Source organism: Apium graveolens, chromosome 1 (genome assembly GCF_009905375.1).
Source record: "Apium graveolens cultivar Ventura chromosome 1, ASM990537v1, whole genome shotgun sequence".
NCBI classification, from domain to species: Eukaryota; Viridiplantae; Streptophyta; class Magnoliopsida; order Apiales; family Apiaceae; genus Apium; species Apium graveolens.
This window is the reverse complement of record NC_133647.1, coordinates 3,358,189-3,380,724: the sequence shown is the minus strand read 5'-3', so window position 1 is coordinate 3,380,724 and position 22,536 is coordinate 3,358,189. Positions and strand designations below refer to the sequence as shown.

At 33.6% G+C, this 22,536-nt stretch overlaps 1 protein-coding gene across 1 annotated transcript; it reads right to left on the bottom strand.

Moving 5' to 3' along the window:
• Window positions 1-1,341: 1,341 nt before the first annotated feature.
• On the bottom strand, window positions 1,342-2,059 carry LOC141717535 (protein TOC75-3, chloroplastic-like). Its single transcript, XM_074522028.1, has 3 exons — window positions 1,816-2,059; window positions 1,520-1,669; window positions 1,342-1,410 (listed from the first exon to the last, which is right to left on the bottom strand). Exons 1-3 carry the CDS (start codon window positions 2,023-2,025, stop codon window positions 1,342-1,344), a joined length of 429 nt encoding a protein of 142 aa, XP_074378129.1. The 5' UTR covers window positions 2,026-2,059.
• Between the last annotated feature and the right edge of the window lie 20,477 nt (window positions 2,060-22,536).

The window sequence follows — 22,536 nt, the reverse complement described above, 5'->3', positions numbered from 1 at the left end:
TGATATTTAAGTGTGTGTTATTTCATTATTTTCTGCACTTTGATTAATATACTAAAGAAAGTGATTTTTCTCGCAGCGAGCATATGGCATCTTTGATGACAAGATACCAACAACATGAAAATGATGAAGATTGGCTTAAAAACAAGCAAAATGCAGAATTTCATAAATGGTTCAGGAAAAAGGTATAATTGTTATTTGAATAAAAACATCATAAATAGGCCTAGTTTATATTTTTCTGGTAAATGTATTTGTTATTTGTTTATTTAAGCAAACATCATAATTAATATTTATCAATTTGTTTTAAATAGATTCAATCAGAATTGTTGGATGACCATAACAACATACCTGAGGAGATAAGGTGGATTGCTGAAGGGCCCAACAAGAATGTCCCTACATTTAGCGGATATAGAATCAACGGTGTTACGTTTAGCACCAAGGAGCGTGATGATACTCGACAAGTTCAGTGTAGTGGTGTCTGTGTCGTTGCATATACAATGCTTGTACAGGGTAAGGAGAAGAATATTGAACATACTTCACAGACCTACTATGGAGTTATAACAAGTATATGGGAGTTGGACTATAACAAATTTAGAGTCCCAATATTTCGTTGTAATTGGGTAGATATGAACCAGGGGGTTAAGGTAGATGACTTGGGATATACAATTGTTAATTTGAACAAATTAGGTTTCGTAAATGATTCGTTCGTGCTAGGGAAACATGTTAAACAGGTTTGTTACATTGATGATCCTCTTGAAAAACATTGGTATGTCGTGTTGAAATTACCGGAAAAGAACTGTTATGAACAATGTGACGATGCAAATGATGGATCCGTAGAAATAGAACTTGAGAATGAGCTGCACTTGCCAATGTTTCCCAATGTTGACGAACTTGATGAGGAAAAAGCTAGTTATATACGGGACGAAGATGAATGGATTCAACTCCCATGATGGTAAAAATTACCTTCTTTTAAGTTAAATTGTCTAAAAAATTACCCCAACATGAGTTACCTCTCTGCCTTCTATAATTTATTTATTCATAAATCTTTTTTTATTTCTCGAATTATTATTTGCCAAAATTTGATAATTTTAATTAATCAGTATCAATTACGATTACTGTTTTAATATATATGAAGTTAGCAGTTTTTTTTAATTTTTATAAATGATTTATCATACTGGAATTTGTCATTTTCTAATTTATCGCTCCCTTTTTCTTGATTGTTTGGACTGTCTGGCATTTATATATTGGATTCAGTGTCATCTAATTATTGGACAGTAGTGTTGATGGGCCATAAACCCTGTTAATCTTAAATTTGTAACCATGTTCAGTTTTTTTATTTTTCTTTCAGTGACCAATGTGATTATTGATCCGGATTTCATTGTTTCCCATTTTTGCCCATTTTCGTGGAAAAGCCTGTTTGATTGCATTATTGGTTTTATGGACATGCCTAATTAAAACCGTTGGTCCCTTGTCAAGGTTTTGGTTGGAATTCTGATCGAATAAGGTGTTTAATATATGATACCCTGCTTCTTCTCTGCCAACAACTTATTACTGGGGGTGGAGGGTTACCAGCACCTTCTTCCACTGTCTTCAGCTGGAGGAATTTGGTCCAAGTCAGCCGGTGATGATTAAAAAATGGGAACTTACTGCCAATGAAAAGACCCTGGTCTAGCTGCAGAAAAAGTCAAGAACACGGGTATTAGAAAGACACAGCGAGGAAGAAAATACTCAGTAATCATCTAACATCAACTCATCAAGTTTCCTCAAGAAATACTCTTGATATTTTACTTATTTATGAACTTTTATCAATTTGCTTACCTGGAATACATTTCTTTCACCCACAATTGCTCCATTGACAAACTTTGTGTTGTCTCTTGTTATATTAGCCTGTAAGAATGCCATTCGGTCAATGCCAGTGCCACTGAGGGTTGTCGGAGGTCCATCAGCACTTACGCCTCCACTTGGCAACACCCTTTGCCCAGCTGGACATATATTACTACTTTCATCTCGTGTTGTTATCTCTTCCATCACAATTCCATAAGTGAACTTGCTTTGACGAGTGAAATTCGGCAATAAGTAATTATTTGTTGGGTGTGATAAGTAAGCTTACATAACATCTTAATAAGTAATTTGGTTTGTAAATTATCCAATTGAAATTAGTTGTTGACTTGAGGAAATATTCTGATTTGCCAACTTGATTGAGGGTTTTTTGCTAGTCTATATTGGTTGGATGATATTTTGTTAGGTAGTCATTGGTTGGCTACTTTTGGATTAATTTTATGGGGATTTAATATATATACAACTCATTTTTTTCATTTTAACATTACTCAGAGACAACAGTTTATAGATAATCTATTAAACCATCTTCTACCTAGAGTTTAGACAACATGCATGGAGAACCAAACCATTGTGTGTTTAAGTTTCTAACAAGTTTTTTACATCTCAAACCGTTGTCTATTAGTTGAGAGATGAAAAAAGTAAATTGCTGAGTTGTTAAAATTTTGTGGGAGATTAAATTAAAATAGGAGGGAGAATGAAAAATAAATAATTCAAAACAACCTCTAAAAGTATCTTTTAAAGTGTGGTGTTTAGACAACGCGTTATAAATCTGTCGTGTAAATCTTATAAATATAATGCTTTAAAACACCATTAGCTGTGGCCTTTCCTTTTAACAATGGTATAAACGCACAGTTGTTTGATTTTTAATGAGACAAGGGTAAGAATAAGCACTTGTCCAAATTACACAACATAAGCAGCAAAACCATCGTCTTAATCTGATAAATGGTTGTTATTTAACAACAGTTCTAGCGTGTTGTCTTAGTATTCTAAGACAACATTTTAGTTTGCACACTGTTGTCTGATTCCATGGGAGGGCATAACAAAGACAACAGTTTTTGAACTGATAGATAACTATTGTCTGTCCTTAAGCTCACACAACTGTTTTTTTTTCAAAATCATTTCACCGTTGTTGTATTTTTTAGGACAACGGTATTTTTTTTAATCGTTGTCTGATTGCATTTTTCTTGTAGTGTATATAATGTGTATAAGAATTTTAGAGTGTGTTCGGGTGCACACGGGGTAAACCCTAACCCGTAACCAAAAGGATAGTTATCCCTCTTTAACCAACTTAGCACATGTTCTTTGTTATTAAGACTTGAAACAAAATTATAGCCATTTATAAAAGTAAAAACAAATGCACACATAAAGTAGTGCCTACAAAATAGGAACTGAATGCACAAAATACTTCTACACTATATCAACTACCAACTCTCCTTAAACCCTCGTCTACTGATGTGACTAAGTCTTCGAGCTCCAACTAGATACATAGTCCTAATTTATTTCCCTAGTTTGGATTAAATAAAATAACTAATAAATATAATAAGCCAACATTCTCTCCCTTAATCCAAACTCCTTCGGTTTGGTGCATATATGAATGGGCTCTAATAAAAATATTCTAATTATAAACACAATTTTTTATAATTGGATAACACACACTAATATTAATATCATAAACAAGATTTACAACTTCTATTACTTATACAACTTCAAGCTACAACTTGATGTTCTTTCACCAGGCTTCAGCCTTTTTCTTTTCCTCTCACAAGAGCTTCGGTTCTTTTCTTTATCTCTAGATTCACTTGGATGTGTTATTTTATTAACACATCTAGGTTCTATTTATTACACACCAAGACTTTTGCGACTAAGACTTTTTCCAGCTTATAAACTATGACTAATAGCTATAGTTGTATAATTTATTTCTCGTGTGTACGAATTAATTTAGTTCTATTTTAATTCTAACCTCTCTAGGCAATCTTATGCCCAACTTTAATTTCCCATTCCTTATTTAATGGTAAAACAATAAGAGTCATGTGTGAAATTTGGACTTCAACTCCTCTACATCTTTAGATAAGTGTGTGCATCTTTTAGATAAGTGTTTCACCACCACCTTACATGTAGTTTATAAATTTCAACGCTTGTTGCATATTGACAACCCACAGAAATAAATTCAGTAGTAGTTGATGACATTAACAAGCTGGGTTTGAATTCTAACACTCCCCCTTAAACCCAGCTTTGTATTTTGATATGCATACAAAGGTGCAGAAGTGCTTAAAGTCGGTTATTAAAAATAACTCGTGGTTGTGGCATTTAAGGTATGGTCATCTTGGATTTTCTGACTTAAAATTATTGTCAAAGACAAAGATGGTGAATGGTTTTCCATAAATCAACGAACCGGGAAATTTGTGTGAAACATGTGTCAAAAGGAAGCAACACCGAAAAAAATTTCCCGTTGGAGATCATGGAAGCCAGGAGACCATTGGAGATAGCTTACACAGAAATTGCTGGTCCATTTGATGTTTCATCTCTTGGTGGTAACAGGTATTACCTAACATTTATTAATGATATCAGCTGGAAAAATTGGGTGTATATCCTGAAAGAAAAATCAGAGGCACTTCATAAACTCAAGGAGTTCAAAGCATTGGCAGAAAGGAAAATGGCTAGTATCAGAAGATACTCAGATCAGACTGGAAAAGTCGATTATACTTCGTACTTGTTTAGAAGTTTCTGTAGAGTACATGGAATCGATCATCAGTTAACAACGAAATATACTTCTCAACAAAATGGCTTTGCAGAAATAAAGAATCGCACAATTCTTGATATGGCGAGAAGCATGGTGAAACCAAAGCACTTGTTAAGAACTTTTTGGGCTAAAGCCATTTTATATAAAGTTTATTTGTTGAATCGTTGTCTAACAAAAACAAAGTTGCTGGTTTATTCTTTAATGATGATGATGATTACAATGGGGACGACCGCAACAGTGAAGATGGCGGAGATGATGATCAAACTCCTCCACAAAGTCTGAATCAACAAACTCCTTTATCGACACCATCAACGGGAGGAAGCAGCAGTTTTGGGGGAGCACCGAGAAAAAATTAAAGTCTAGATAATATCTATGAAACAACAAGTCCGGTACAAATATCCTTTGATTATTCTTTATTTTGTTTGATGGTTGAATGTGATCCAGTTATATTTGAGGAAGCTTCTGAGGAAAGCAAATGAAACAAAGTCATGGATGAAGAAATCGGCACAATCAAGAAGAATGATACATGGGAGCTCATAGATCTTCCAGAAGGACACAAAGTAATTGTTTTCAAGTGGGTCTATAAAACCAAGACAAATCAAGATGGAGAAGTGGAGAAATACAAGGTGAGGTTGGTGGCTAAAGGCTACAAGTAGAGATATGGCATTGATTATGACGAGGTATTGGCTCCAGTTGTAAGAATTGATACTATACGACTTCTGACAGCAATTGCAGCTCAAAACCAGTGGAAGATATTTCAGATGGATGTCAAGTCAGCATTTTTGAATGATTATCTTGCAGAAAAAGTCTATATTGAGCAGCCGTCCGGATACGTTCAGAAAGGCCGAGAAAAAAAGTCTGCAGACTTAAGAAAGCTCCGCGAGCATGTAACATGTGGGTTGATGAATTTTTCCAGAAAAATGGTTTTGTGAAGAATCCATACGAGCATGCTCTTTACACGAAAACAAATTCAAAAGGAGATATTATGATTGTTTACTTATATGTGGACGACATGATCTTTACCGGAAATAACGCTTAAAGGTATTTTTAATTTATTTAAAATCTATATAAAAATTATTATAATTTTTGAAAAGACGGATATGACCCTAACGAATAAATGATTTTAAATCTTTTATACCAATCATGTATAGGATATTATATATATGTATATATATATTGATGATTGATTGAATATGAGAATTAGGGCCATTTCACGATGATTAATTATGGGGTTAAACTTGTTCATTTTTTTAAATAATTTGCTCGTTTATTTTAGTATCATGAATATAAATTGTTTATTATGATTGAAGTTAACTGGTGTGCTTGTTTATTCGAGTGTGGAGATGAAAAATATTCATTTTTTGGGTGAAATTTATCAAAATACCTTTTTTAAAAATATACGACAGAAAATATTATTTCAGTCACCTATTTCTTAATTGAGTAATGATAATAAGTATAAGCTATAAGGTATGTCAAAAAATTATAAAAGATACTTATTTTTAACTTGGGTATTCCTTTTGAGACAACATGAACTACTAAATGCGTATAATAAAAACATATTTTTTTAAAAAAAATATTTATTTTGTATACTATTTCTTCAAATGCATATATAATACAAAATATGATACCCACTTACAAAAAAAATGTGTATCCAATTCAGAATATGATTCCCAAATGACAAATATGAATCAACGGCCCGACCAAAATTGATTTTTTTGTTAGAACCCGGCCATAATTTTTATATCTTTGTTAACAATTTTTTAAAAAAAGTTTAACAAAAATACCAAAGCGTGAGAAGGATGGCCATTTTTACCGGCCTATTACGCATTGACTAACTGGGTATTTGCTAATATGCAATTCTAGTATGCATAATATATATTCTTTTTAAAAAAAAATTAACAAAGCCTAATACGCACACCAAAAATGGGTAATCAGTAATAAGACTTTATAGAATGCGTATTACACACTATAACGCATTGTTCCAATACGTATATTCATTTTTTTATTTATTTTAAATTATAAACTTTTGCCCATTTCGAATACGGGTAATGACTAATATGCATTCCATATATACGTATTACAACCAATAATTTTTTCAAAAAACAGAAAAGAATATACATTTTATAATAAAACATATTACGCATTGGCATAATGGGTGTTTCCATTTTGAATTAAAAAAAGCATATTAGCTCTTCTTTTTGATAATGTTGATGAGACTGCATAGTTGTATGAACAGTATACGTGATAACTCAACACTAGAACAGAACAGGTAAATAACAATACGTCTACACAAGAAATCAGGAAAAAAAGAAGACATAGCAAATTCAAAGAATCAAAAGATTAGAAGAAGGCTTGAAGTCTGTTTACAGGTCACTGAAAGAAGTTCATTAATATATTCATTTCTCAGTGAAGAATAAAGGTTAAAGACTTTCAGGGTTTCAGAAATGATGAAGATTCAGTGTAAAAGTGCCACCAGAAGATTTCAGTGTATTAGCATTGATTGAAGATAGACAGTGTTTGCAGCATAGAATTTTAAAGAATTAAAAACAACATATGGACAAAGGTTGAAGAAGACATATGAAGTCTTGAAGCTATACTCACTGAAAGGAATTTATTTATATGTTCAAGCGTCAGTGAAGAAAAATTAATGAATGAAATATTCATGATTGTAGTAGGAATGAAGACATTTCCTAACTACTAGAAAAGATTCCAGTGCAAGTACATTTGTTTATTCTAGGATATAATATGAAAACCTGAATCGAAGTTAGTCGTCTGTGAACCAGAACAGTTGCACTAGGCGTCAGCAGTTAGTGAAAGGAATCTGAGTATTATCATTAAAAGAATTGTTAAGTGAGGATTCGTGTCTGAAGATGAAGGTTATATGGTTTATACGAAGAATCGGAGAGAAGACCTAAAGACGGGGCAGTTTAAGGGTTACAGCGTTCCACAGAAACTAAGTCAAAGTGATCACTAATTTGTAGTAAGATTCACCGAGATCATTATATTTCTTATTACAAGCAAGAACATTGAAATAAAACTCAATATCTAAGTAAAGGAATTGGTCTTAACCTATTTGGAGCAATAGTTAAGAAACTATAGCAGAAACTGAGTTCAAGTGAGCTTGTTTGTTACTGTAGTCACCACTTAGGAGTCAGGAATTATCCCAAGGCATAAGTGGTTACTCTAAGCGTCTCTAGGTCACAACTAAGCCTTCTAAGGAGGACCAGGGTCACAACTAAACCTTACTAGTGTTCTAGAGGTCGCAACTTATGAAATTGGCCAAGGCAAAGTTCCCTCCAAGGAGATCCAGACACAAGTTTGCTTTCTGAGGGAAGCTTAATCGCAACCTAAAGCTACAAAGAGTACTATGGTTTCTAGTTACATGATTTTTTTAAGGCAAACTTCCATCTGCTCACAAGTTAGTACTACAAGATATCCTAGGTCGCAATTTATAGACAAAGGAGAAGGAACTAGCAACTTAGCTTATCCAACAGCCTATGGTCGCAAGTAAGGCCTATGAGCTCCTCTCTAGTCACCACCTAGCTCTACAAAGGTGATCCAATTATAAGTTGGGATGTTAGGGAGTACTATTAGTCTCCACCAACATACTTACTGAGGAAAAAATATTTCATAGGCTTCACATATGCCCAAGTAAAAGAAAATAAGCTCCCAGGGACACAAGTCAACTCTCAGCCATACTTTATTAATTCCATCAATTGATTTATGTGGTAAATAATTATTCATGTATTTCTAATTGATATAAAGTCTACACAACAGAAGCAGAATAAAAAAAATGATAGTTGTTCTGTTTATCTTCTTCACCAATGAGAGCTGATAAAACAAGAAACATGGACATACAGAGAAGCCCAACACATTGAATATCTGTTAAACTTCTCACCGGAAAAATGTTATAATGTCTTGTTCAACTCTTATATATTCATAAGGGGCAATAAAATCGTTATTTGGTAATTAGATCTTACACAAACAAAAAACTAGATCATTGTAAATGATAATTTGTATATCTTTGTAGAAGCAAGAAAATTGTTGTTCTTGGATTGTAACTGGTTAATTTATTTACTGCAGTTTAGCAACACCCTTCGAGGATTTATACATGCTTATATACTTCCATGAATATCTTGTGTTTGTTATTTTATTGTCCTAAACACTATTCACCTCAAGAATACGGAACCACTAACCCAACACTAAATTATATATTCGCAAAATATTCGAAAGAATTTTTTAATTTAGTGAGTATCGTATTCAATCCCCTCCCTTCTATGATACTTCGGGACCTAACAATTGGCATCAGGGCTTGTTGATCGATATACAGATCAGATCAGGTGTGATAGAACAAACAGGTAAGTTCTCATATTTTCAAATTTTTTACTTTTCAAATATTATCAACTCTTGAGATTTTTTAATTTTAAATACTATGTACTTACCTAAGAAAAAGGTTCTTAAAGGATTGGAAGACTCAAAATTCTTCCGAGTGTTACAGATGATTTTAATCTTTTAAAAAAAATGAAGGCCATGTGCCATTTAGATAAAAATTCTCGAATACGGAAATTAAAGATATTGGTTTTCTTATTACAATAAAGCTGATTTTAAGACCTATGGAAGAAAATTATGGAATATCGTCAAAGTCTTACTCCATAGGATACCATTGGATTTTCAGATACGGAAAGAATGAAGTTTCGAGGGATACAATTTTTGCGAGGATTTTAAGACAGCTCTAATGATTCAAGATTATACAATCATACCATAGTTTGAACCAATGCTACATTTATCCAAGAATCAAAGACATTGTAAAGAAAGGAATTGATGAGGTGAGAGAGAATAGCGTGGACATATAAACATCTCAGTTGTAGGCATTAGTATTGGAACCTCTAAATAAAGTCGAAGAGTTATTGGTTATTGAATCAAAGGAAGCTCATAAAGATTAAAGTGAGGCTTTACTATAGATGACAGGTTAGTGTTTCACATGTCATGGAAGTTTAGTCATATCAGATTCAAAAGGAATACATAAACAATATCCAATGATCAATCCTATCTATTCTGAAGCAGAGACTATTTAGGATTCAGTTCAAGAGGTGGTTACAAGACTCAGATGGTGACATAAACAAGATTTGATAGCTACAGTTTTAAAAAATATGTCAAGGAAAGGTTTCCTACAACAAAACATGAATATTGACAAACAAGAATGAGTAGGGACTCAGTTGACGAGTTGAGACAAAGGTGGAATGTTTTTTAAGGAAGCATACAGTCAAAACTTATAGTGCATAGGGAAATAGTTGGGATGGATAAGATGGCGAGAAGAAAGATCATGAGTATCTTGTTTTCATAGCAATCTTTAAGGATGATTCAACTCATATATCTCAGGTTTCAATTTCTTGAACCACTGCAATATTTTGCTCTTAATATTCAATGCATGATTAAGATCTTAGTGGTTAAATGTTTAACACTGGCACAAGCATGATAGCAAGTGGACTTATTCACCTTCCCTTGCTCCTTATTTGTTGACTTTTTGCACTATGAAATGGAAGAAGATCAAGAAGAAGAACAAGAGCAACCAAAACAAGTGGAAAGTGAATAAGAGGAAGAAAATGCAAGGGAAGGTGAAGAAGAAGAAGATGGTTATGATAGTATTGACGTTGAAAGTAAAGATGAGTAATAAATGTACTTTATCATTTTAGGCTAATTTCTATTCTTGTATGAATCAAAATATGTAATGTGATATGTTTGTGGAAGGAAATGAGATGATTTTATAATTTTAGTCATATTTTTATTTTAAATGTATTTTCGGTTTACTAACATTTTTTTGAATTAACTTTTCTCACAATTTCAACTTTTTAACTAATTAGACGGTTTGAAAATATTTTAAATGTATAATATGATGTGTTCGTGCAAAAAAATTAGAATTTTTTATCATTAACGACACTTTCCTAATTTTAAATGAATTAAAATGAATTTTCGGCTCACTAACATTATTTTCAACTAACTTTTCTTGCTATTCAAACTTTTTAATCAATTTGACATTTTGGAAATCTTATAAATATATAATATGATGTGTTGGTGCAAAAAAATTGGATGATTTATCATTCTTGGCAAATTTCTTAATTTTAAATGAATTAAAATGAATTTGTCGTTTACTTGAATTTTTTCAACTTTTTTCATTATCCTAATTTGTTCACTAAATTGAAGATTTGAAAATCTTAAGAATATGTAATGTCATATGTTTGTGCAAAGAAATTTGACAATTTTATCAATCTAGGCATATTCCTAATTTAAAATGAATTAAAATAGATTTTCCGCTTACTAATACCATTTTTAACTAACTTCTCTTACTATTCAAACTTATTAACCAATTTGATGGTTTGAAAATTTGATAAATATATAATATGATGTGTTGGTGCATAAATATTGGACAATTTATTGTTCTAGGCAAATTTTTTAGTTTAGATGAATTGAAATGAATTTTCCTTTTTACTTGTATTTTTTAACTTTTTTTGTAATCCTAAATTTTTCACCAATTTGAAGGTTACGAAATCTTAACAATATATAAAGTGACATGTTTGTACAAAGAGATTTACAAATTTTATCATTATAGGCACATTTCTAATTTTTAAGAATTAAGATGAATTTCCCGTTAATCCATGAAGATTTTCATATAAGGTTTGTGATTACTTGTGTTTTGCTAAGATTCTTTTATTATTTTGTTATAATATGATTTACAGTACTTTTTTTAGTTTAAAATGAGTGGTTTAGTGATGTAGATTTGGATAATAAATTGCAGCAGGGGAAAAAGTTTGAAATGAGTGGTTTAGTGATGTAGATTTGGATAATAATTTGTCAAGCAGCAACTAACCCACTTATTGGGTAAACTGCTTATTAATAAAAAGAATGATTAGGTTTGGATAACCTATCAATAATGATTCAATTAACATTTTCCCCCATTTTCTCTTCATGTCGGGTCACTAAATTTTTTCTTTTAGCCCTTGGTCCGTAATAGTACTCCTCGGATGCATTCCCTATCTCAATTTACAAATGTTTTATCAAATTCTTCACTTTTACTTTTGGCCCTCATAATACCCATATCCTACCTACATCATGGCATCTTATAATTTTTCTTTATCATCCATTTGATTCCACCTTCTTTCTTATTTAAGTTCTTTATTCTCATAGTTCATTATTTCTTCTTAACACACGTAAGTCTTCCAATAGTATTGTTCGGTTCTTCATCAAATAAACCATTCTTGTGGCTAACTCTGGATCGAAATCTTTTAATTCATATACGTTACTATCATTATTAATTTCTACCATACGTCGGATACTTGTGTTCGCGAGTTTGCCCGTATTTTGGAGTAATTCTCATTACATCGTAGTTCTATATTGGTATACCTTTAAGTCCTTTAATAAAACCTTATTACAAATGATAAAATCTATTTGATCGTCTAGAAAAATCCATATTGGTGTAGTTACTAATTTCTTCTTTATTCCACCTCCCTTTTTCTTTTCCTTCATTTCTTCTCTTTTCTCTTTTCTCTATCTTAAATCTTTAGTTCTTGAAAACATTCTTCTCATTTGTCTATACTGATAACTTTTTATTTCTCTTGTCTATTACAAAAGACATATTCATCCGAGTAAAGCCTCACATGCTTGCAGCAACTTTCAAATCCTACTGTTGTCCTTACTTCTTCCAACCTCCTCATTGTTTTGATTTCGGATTTGAAAATCACATCATAATTTGACTTAATTTAATTGGAATCGATTTTCATCTAACTAACCATTAAATGGTAAAATTAACCAATTAACTCACTTAATTGATCAATTGCACCAAATGATGACTAGCTAAATGAAATCAAAGACCAATTATATATAGTCGGATTGGCTGTAACAACCTCTTTCAAGAAACGAGATCACAATTATTTGGGGTATCAACAGAAATATCAATATTATACGGAAGTATACTTTCTATCTTTAAATGTAGGGTATTTTCCGAAAATTTAGGCAACATCTACTTTATATTATTGACTATCAGCCGTACTCAAGCCGACACCAAAAATCAATCAAACAACCAACAATCAATCAAATAACCAACAATCAACCCACAAGTATGCCAATCAACTGCCACCTTCTAAACTCACCATTTCACCACCACATATAATACTAGCCGGTATAACCCATATTTTTAGTTCAACTTAAGATTATAGTGAATAATTCTTATTATACCATACATTTTCTTATTTCTTCTGATTATAACAGAGTATCAGTAATGAGTACAATTACAAATTATCCTAATTAACAATTTATCTATCCTTTACAATAAACATTTGTTCTTATTAGTTAACTTGTTCAACTTCTGATAACCAACACATGGTCTCAACCAACACTATCATAATATTGTGAAAGAATTCAATTAGTTTTAAAGCATTACTTCTTAGAAATATTTGTAGTTGAATCACCATATCCTCATCTCCACTTATGTCTTTTCATACTGAACTTCCTTCACTGGCTCAGTTTTGAGCATCAAATCTACCATGACTCATTTACTTAAGTGGGAAAACCCAACCATTCCTTGAATAACACCCTTGAATTTTATTCGTAACTAGAATTTCTTCGATCTTGAATCTTCATGACAAGTATTTCTCACATTATTGAGGTATGCCTTACCTTCATAATATATTAATCGATTGTCCGGTTATTATTAAAAATTTCTTTATTCGCTTATGTTGTACAATCAATCATTTGCCTTATCTGGTATATGCAGCATTACTTTCTGATTTCTACGGTTAATTTACCTCATACGGTTCGCTAACTACTCCAATTCACGCCAAAATCTCAGACTTGAAACGTATCATGTATACAGATTTCCGCCTCTGATTTAATGTCCTCGTAACAATCACGTTATTGGCATAATAATTCTCCTTTGCCGTAAATATCCACCATTTATTGGCTTGTAATTATCCATACTCAACATGTAACTTTATCTGCTACACGGAATCATTTCATTTCCTTTTAAAACCCTCAAAGAATAGACCTTACACAAGAAGGAAATTTATGTATATGACTCTGATTGGAAACCTTTTGTAAAGAATATACAGTGCAAGGAAACAATCAGAAGGATCCATAAATTAATAAATCATAAATGAAGAATAAAGAATGAATGATGATTTAAGTATGAGTGAGACAACCATATTTGTACTCAAAATGGCCAGTCTTTCATACTATATGGCATACAGCACATGATTTGATGGCGTCCCACCAGACTCTTCGTTATTTTGACAAAGAGTCACACCATAACACTGCTTGTCTCAATAAGAAAACAAGACTTGAGGGGAAAAATGCTTTTAAAAGGAATACAATGATTTTCTTATTACCTCATAGAGTTGATTATGAAATAAGTTCATACTTTATTCAAGATTCATAAGAATATATAGTTTTATAGAAAATAATGATATCATTGGTCGTCATCCACATTTCATCTATTTACAGCTTCAATGCTGGTTCGATCAATATTCCATTCCGAGTCATATATTAACTTTAGAAAGTTCTCTGAAATGCCTTCATAAATTGATCATTATAATAGATTCCTACTTATTACGTCTTGAACCTTTAGCTTCACACATCCATGTTCAATATTTTTATAATTCGACCCTGTTTGCAACCTTACGAGATTTGCAGTCATAACTTCAAATTTATTTTATGCTACTGATCATCCAACATATCAATTCTTTTGTTAATAATATTTTTCCTTTGAAAAAGTCTGGAAATTTGATCAAACTCCTTCGATCATGCTCATGCTTCTTTTCAATCGACGTATTCTTTAAACTCTAATAGTCTCAGAGATTTGATGAATAGTTTCTCTGCACGCTGAGTCTATTATTAACATTATCAAACAAAATTTGCATTCCTCTATTGAGAACAATCGAAACTTCTTCGTAATAGCGGGTCTACTTGACCATCTAAATTAACCATACTAATTCTAGAACAAGTATTTTTCTGGATCATCTGAGTCTTATAACAAACAAGAAACTCCAGTAGTGGTTTGACAACCAGGTTTCTAAAACTTGCTTTGTTTAAAGGACTTTTTAGAAAAAAATTGTTTAGAAAATCTCTTTTGAAAACTGGTTTAAAATATCATACACCTGGTCGTCATTACTATATGAGTTGGTTATCTGCTTTCTCAACTACCACAAGGTATCCAATTAGGGAAACAGCCAGATAAGAGCCCACTTATTTCCATATATCTTCTACCCCTTATTGGGTCCATTTTGCCTTCATTGGTCGATAAAAACTTCAGTTATCGTTGCATATTATCTTATTCGTAACTTCACTTCTAGTCTTCCATACTGGTAACACTCCTATCATCATCTCTTACGATTGCTAAGTATAACAGGTCTATCTAATAATCATCAAATATATTTTATAAAACAAGATCGGCTATTATCACATCACATTATTATTATATGTATCACGTATGGTCATAACACCATCATCTAATTCGAAGAAAACTCTCGATCTCAAATCTTCTCAAACTCCTTTAAAATCCATCTAGCTCACTCCACAAGATAATCATGGGTGGCATACTTACTACTGGCTCCATATAACCCGGTAGAAGCTATTTTCCAGAACAGACGAATCCTCTCTCAAGGTTTCTTCTCACCTTTTTTAATATCTCGTGTACTCACTATATGTTATAGCTCTCGAATCCATCCTCATAGGTGTTGTTACTCCATAAAACAGGCTTCAAACGAATGGTAGGGGATAAGATGTGGCATAAATTGAAAAGATGCACTTACAACTGAATGTTCGGTAGAACCAGAATCAGTAGGTGGGGATCCTCGAATAGATGGTCTCACATCAGGGGATAGAATAATAGCTTGAAAAGGTGCAACCGTCACAACAGGAGGTAATATGGCTACCACTGGTTGAAGAGCAGGGCATGAATCAAATGATGGTCCTCCGACTTAATGCTCCGAATAATCAGACGATCCTGGAATAAAAAAATATGTCATCACTGCTATCTGAAAATCGCGTTGCTAGATAAGAATCTCGAATCTCATCACGAATCATACCAAAACCTATTATACAGTCGCACTCAACCTCTCGACATCCTACCTTTCTATTTCTTAATCCTAATCCTAATCCTAACCCTCTATCCCTTTCCGATAAACTAGGCTTGTTTCAATGACTTATAACTTGTGGCTCTGATACCAAACATGTGACACCCTCCAAACCCGGGTCAGAAGTTTGGGGTTTACAACACACACATAATATATAAACCTGTATATATAAAATAATATATGGATTGACCCTTCTTTACACAACCACGGATTACAACATGTTAAAGTATGAGAAAATACCACAACCTTAACTTTTATTACATCGTACCAAATCCCAACTAGTTCAACTTACAACTGATAATGATGTCATTCTTACAATCTTGCATAACTCATCTACAATAATAAGCTCCTGCTAGCTCGATCCAACTTAACCTGGAATCCTAGCTAGCACACTAGACAGCGAATCCTCGTTACCAACAATTTCCTTTTCCACTGTAGAATAACATAAACAGATTTGCAAGATTGAGCTAACTTGCTCAACAAGTCATAATAGCAAAAACTGAGGTTAAACAATTATCAATTCAAATGATTCAGAAGAATCAAGTCTCTGGATAAGCAGGGATTAGAATTGGATATTCACTTTCATTTTGAAAATCAAGGGTGTAAGTCATATGTCATAGACCTATTTGTATATTCGAGGATTCAACTCAACTCAAATAAGAATGTAATAAGTAAATAGTGGATCGACCGTCAGAGAGATCTCGCAAAGTAATATCTGTCAAAGGATTCAGAGACAATGTTCATCTACAGACTTGAGGAGTTAATTCACTGGAAGAAGTTCAAGAAGTTGATCATGCCTCAGTGATATAAATCAAGATCGTGGATTTAATCAAGTGACAGAGATCTCGTCAGAGTATCATTAATTACAAGGATTAAATCTGAAGAAAATCAGAGTGTCAAAGTCAAGACATGAAGAAACGTCACGGAAGTTAGTCACTCATGAACCAGACAGTACATCGAGTGTCAGCGTTGAAGTGGCAGAATTGATTCATAAGTCTCAGTGATTTTCAGAAGATTATCAGAAGATTGGATGCTGCTCAAGGTTAGTATTAATTCTCTATTAATTAATTAAGTCATATAATTTAATTAAGAAAATAAATTATATCTGCAAAGATTAATTTATTGATTAATTAAATTAATTGATTAATTAATTCAGAATTAATATTAAGGATTTTCAGGTTTTTAATTGGTTTAAAAATCTATTTAAATTGAAACAAGGCAAACTGATTGTATTAGTATGACAATCGGTATGACAATCAATAGTCATACCGAAAGTCATGCTAATTCATTTAATTGTCTTGTTAGAATTTTTATTAGATTAAAAATCTGTTATTAATCTTTGCAAGACAATCTGAATTGTACTTATGTGACAATCGGTATGACAATCAATTGTCATACCGAAAGTCATGCCAGTTCAAATAGATTGTCCTGCCGAAAGTCATACCAGTTCATTCATCTCGGCTGTTTGATAAAAGAAGCAGAAGACTTTTTGTTTCAAATGTAATCAACACAGCAACCAATACAGAACAAGAGAGAAAACAGCAGAAAACAAAAGAAAAACATTTCATCATTCATCTGCTTATTCAAGATCAATATTCTAGTTTGTTAATGTTAAATCCAAACCACTAGAATTATTTATCTTGTTCTTGTGTAACAATCTAGCGGATCAAAATCCCTAGAACTTAATCTCAAATCGCGTTTAGCATTTGATTCTAATTATTGCAAAAAATAGAAAAAGTTCATGTCGAATTTATTCTAGATTTGTGATAATTGATTTGAGATTAATACCTTGTAATCGATACAGTTGTTGTAACACCTTTCAAGTTTAATAATATTTTTATTTAACTTGAATTTTGTTTCACATTTTTTATTCCGTATTTAATTCGATTATTCGGTGCTGTTTGTATTCAACCCCCCCTTCTACAAACACATTGGGACCCAACAATTGGTATCAGAGCCTTCTGATTAACGAACAAATCAAGATCCTAGACTTTTGTGATTTTTCAACTCCTTGAATTTTTATTTATTCAAAAATCCATAATGACTTCACATAAAGTTGGAACCGTTAAAATTCCACAATTTGATAAAGAGAATTATATCATGTGGAAGAAGAAGATGCTATTATTTTTACAAGTTGCAAATCCCAAATATTCAAACTTGTTAAAGAAGGGTATAAAAACTCCGATGGTTATTGAACCGGAGGTAATAATAGATGGTGTGGTGACTACTGAAGCTAGAACCTATCCAAAAGAGCCTGAAGATTTTACTCCTGCTGAGAAGGAAGAAGCCTCCTTGGATGCCAGCCTTCAATTAATATTAATTGATTCCCTTGATCCCTTGATGAACAGACATGTGATGAACTGTAAAAATTCCAAACACATGTGGGAAACTATTGAGGTGATTAATGAAGGCACAGAGGAAGTTAGGGAAAACAAGTTGGAAATCCTAACCTCTGAATATGAACATTTCAAATCAAATCCAGGAGAAGGAATTACTGAAGTGTTTGAGAGGTACAATGCGTTGATCAACAACCTGAACATCAATGGAAAGTATTATTCAATCAGGGAGGTCAACAAAAAGTTCCTTTTAACACTGCCAGCTCATCTTGAACATAGAATCACTTCCATTAGAGAAGCTAGAGATCTGAGTGAGATTTCTTTGGACAGGCTCTATGGAGTGTTAAAAACCTATGAGTTGGAGCAGATTCAACAGAAGGAAGTCTACGGGAAGGATAGAATGGTCAGCACATCTACTGCACTTATAGCTGAAGGTCAACAACAACAACAATCTCAACAGTTAGAAAGAATGGTACAGTTTTCCAAGGGTGAGGAAAATGAGTTAGTAGCAGAATATGATCCTCCTACTACAAATCAATCAAGTGATGATTTTTATTCCTTGGAAGAGCTGGAGCAATTGGAAGATGAATCAATGGCCCAAATTGTCAAGAGATTCTCCCATGTCAGATTCAGGAGGAATCCCAAGCTTAAGTACAAGTCCAACTACAACAAATTCCAGAAAGGTGGATCTTCATCCTCTAACACCAGCAGTGGTGGGTACAAAACAGGGATGGTTGATCGAAGCACCATTAGATGCTATAACTGCAATGAGTTGGGACACTTTGCCACAGAATGTAGGAAGCCAAAGCAAGTAAGAAAGAACTCTGAAAGGGCTTATTTGGCAAAGGGAAGAAGCTGGGATGATACTGACAGTGAAGATGAAGATGAAGGAAATCTTGCTCTTATGGCTATTGATGGAAAAGCTTCATCGTCAAGAATAGAGGTAAAACTTTCTGATGCTGAAATGGTTTATCATCTAAGAGGTAACTTAGATTGTGCACGTCGTGATAATGAACTGTTAAGTTTACAGATCACAGACCTTGAGAAAGAGGTCAATGAATTAAGACTTGTGCACATTAATCAAGACAAATTAAAAGAACAGGTATCTTTTCTAGAGAATAGAGTTGACTGTTATAGAAAACTCGAAACTATTCTCAAAGACAAGATCACCGGTCTTGAGACTAAGGTTAGAGCCTACTTCAATTCTTGTTCGAAGGCTAAAGAGTTCTACAGTAAGCAAGCTGTTAATCAAACATCTGGAATAGGTTATGATTACAATGCTGCTATTGGAGAATTAGGCATAAACTCCCCTCCTCATGTCTGTGCTAAAGGGAGGGAAGTACCACATGTGCTTAAGGGTGTTGATGAACCCCTCTATAAAGCATCAATTGCTGAACCATTTGATGCAACCTCTTCTGTTATTCATGAAGAAATACGTGCTGAAGATCATGCTAATGAGAAGATTGTTTCCAAGTCAAGTGAGTCGAAAGTTCCAGTCAAAGTTGTGGAAGCAACTGAGACTAACTCAGACACACATGAGTTGGATAACAATAATTCCATGTCTACCATGCATAAATTACCTGCTGTTAATCACTCTCATAAAGCATGTGGTGTTGCTAATTGTGTGTCTTGTGCTTTTAATATGATGTATGCTTATTTTAATGGTAAGCATGTGTCTAATGATAAGACTACTCCTCGTCAGCATGTGAATAACAAGAAGCATGATAGGTCTAAGACTGCTAGTCCTTCTAAGGCTAGAAAGGAGACATTTGTGCCTAAGCTTAAACAGAAATTTGTTAAGGCTATTTACAAGGTCAAATGTTCAGTCATTGAGAATGTTGAGACAATTAAAATTAAAAATGTTGTTTTGCCTGACAAAGGACAGTTCTACAAGTATGCCGGGCCCAACCAAGTTTGGGTTCCGAAGAAGGTCTAATCCATTTGTAGTGCAGGGCATTAAACATGTATAACCGGTAGTGTGGATTCTTGACAGTGGATCATCAAGACATATGACCGGAGATAGAGCCCTGCTATCAAATGTGGTTGAGAAAGCTGGCCCCATGGTTACCTTTGGAGATAACAGCAAAGGTTTCTCTGAGGGATATGGCTGTTTGCAAGCTGGGAATGTTATCATTGTAATTTTGTATATTGTGCTAGGTTATTATCAGGAAGCAGTATCTAACATATAGCACCAGTGATGAGACTTGAGAATATTATGACATATCAGACACCTGCTGCACATTACACTTGGAATTGAACTCTAGTAAGATGTACAAGTGTACTCCTGGTTGGTGAGTCAAAAGAGGAAGTCAGTGCACCACAGTTCATGGACTTTGCAGTTGCAGATCTATTGGACTATGCAATCTCTTCTTCACAATCTCACTTCAGGTTGGTATGAACTAGTATACTGCTCAAGCAATCGTCAAGGACATGGTATGGCACTCTAACTGCAGTTATAATTTTATATGAATAAGTAGAGTCGTCATATTAATAACTATCTTATCACTAAGCACAATCATATTGTTTTATATGTGCAGTGGTATACTGATTATGCAATATAACAATTAGTATCTAAAGTACTTGACAAGTATCGGTCAATGATATCTTGTTAACATTATGTTGCAGATATTTGTAAGCTTTTGACATGAATGAGAATTACTTAGACTTTACCCTAAGTGATCAATGTTTTATCAAAAACTCATTCATATTGAAAAATAAAAATTAAGCTTCTTTCTACATTAGTGATTTCTTATTTCATGTAAAATCTTTTGAAATCACTATTGTAAATCATTTTCTCTCTATTACCATATATTCTGTGTTACAGGTTCAGTCTCCAATGACTTTCTTTCATTGACAGTCATGAGGTTGAAAACCCACAACATCTATCCCAGACTGTAAAGACAAACATAAAAACAGAACCAACCAACACTCTCTTACCACTAAATGTAGTATGAATGAGCGTGAGGGAAATAGTGCCTTAGTGCACCACATAAGGAAGGTTCTGTAGTCAACCCAGTAGCTCTGTCTCCTACATAGATGAGTAGTATTTAAACCGAGACAACTGCTAGCCCCCATACATCTTCTCAAAAAGATGTAATGGCTGAAAAGGCACAAAAACAGTTACTAGATTCATTCTCTCAACAGGGTGAGTCTATTGAATTTTGCCTGTCGGCCAAGGTATCCGATGTAGTGTCACCACTTCAAACATAATCAATTCTTGATGCACAAGGAGAGGTTACACACACAAAGGATGAGTTGACGGAAACAAGAGTTTCGACCATTTTAAGGTCAGATTCGATTGTTCAAGGTTCGTTAGTGGACCAATTGCCTTTACAGGTGTTAGGAGAGGATACTGATCCAAAAGCCATATGTCAGTGGTCAGTGTCTACCTCCCCAGGCTTAAATCCCCTGGATGCATCTGCGGATAGTGGATCTGACATAGGCGCAGATCGGCAACTTGTTGACAATGATTCAGATATTACCTGCTAAGTCACAAGGAAATGTCTTCACAGACATTAGAAGGGAACTTTGATCTTTATGCTAAATTCGTTGGATCATTGTTTACCTTCCCAGAATTCAAATCTGGAACCCTAAAAGGGAAACTAGCAACTTGTAAATTATGACTCAGATTCATCTGACAAGTTTAACAAGGATGGGGATTTGTGAACTCCCATTGCACCACCTGTGACCTCCTTTAAGGATGGCTAAGGTGATTTTCCTTGCAGGTACAGCTGATTTTTGGAGCTATGAGAGGAGTGATACACTTGTGAGAATGAGTGTAAACACGAGTGGAGAGAAGAGTGAAACACATGTGAGGTACACTAAAACACAATCACACACTCACAGTGAGGAAGAAAGAGAAAGTACTTGTTATTTCTTTTCCAACCAAGTGAAATATGAGAACTCCTTCAGACGACGGCATACATTCCTTCTTTAAGGGGGAGATAAAAGCTTAAGTAATAGTTTGGAGGATTCCTCAACTAAGGGGGAGAAATAGCAGGGAGGAAGAAAAAGATCCTACATGTACACTACACCACACCATTGTTGTTTCTAACTACGGATCCTATTGTACGGGAGAGGTGGTAAACACAAGGTGATTTCCTAGTAAGGGAAGAAGCTGTTAGGGGAGTACCATTGGTTTTTATCTGCGGATCCTATTGTACGGGAGAGGTGGTAAAACGAAGGTGATCTTCTTTAATCAGTTGATTCTCATAGGGGGAGAAGCAAGAGATATAGGCTTCTCAACAGGAAATGTGGTTGTACAAATGAAGATGGAACTACTTGAAGATATGTTCAGTCTAGAGGAACATCTACTTGGAATCTGGAAAATGTTAAATCTCATCCAGAACTTTTCTGCTATTTACTTTGCATGTATGTTTATATCTTTTTCTTATTTGTTAGTTGAGTTATCCTCTAGGTATTTGTGTGTTATTGTCTAACAAACAAATAGGGGGAGATTGTAAGTCATATGTCATAGACCTATTTGTATATTCGAGGATTC

What these genes read in the sequence shown, in the direction of transcription:
- LOC141717535 (XM_074522028.1), bottom strand. Translation starts at nt 2,025, where the DNA reads ATGGAAGAGATAACAACACGAGATGAAAGTAGTAATATATGTCCAGCT. An exon ending in GTGAAAGAAATGTATTCCAG is followed by an intron (nt 1,670 to 1,815) that starts GTAAGCAAATTG and finishes CTTTTTCTGCAG; the next exon opens with CTAGACCAGGGTCTTTTCAT. An exon ending in GTTGGCAGAGAAGAAGCAGG is followed by an intron (nt 1,411 to 1,519) that starts GTATCATATATT and finishes GCAATCAAACAG; the next exon opens with GCTTTTCCACGAAAATGGGC.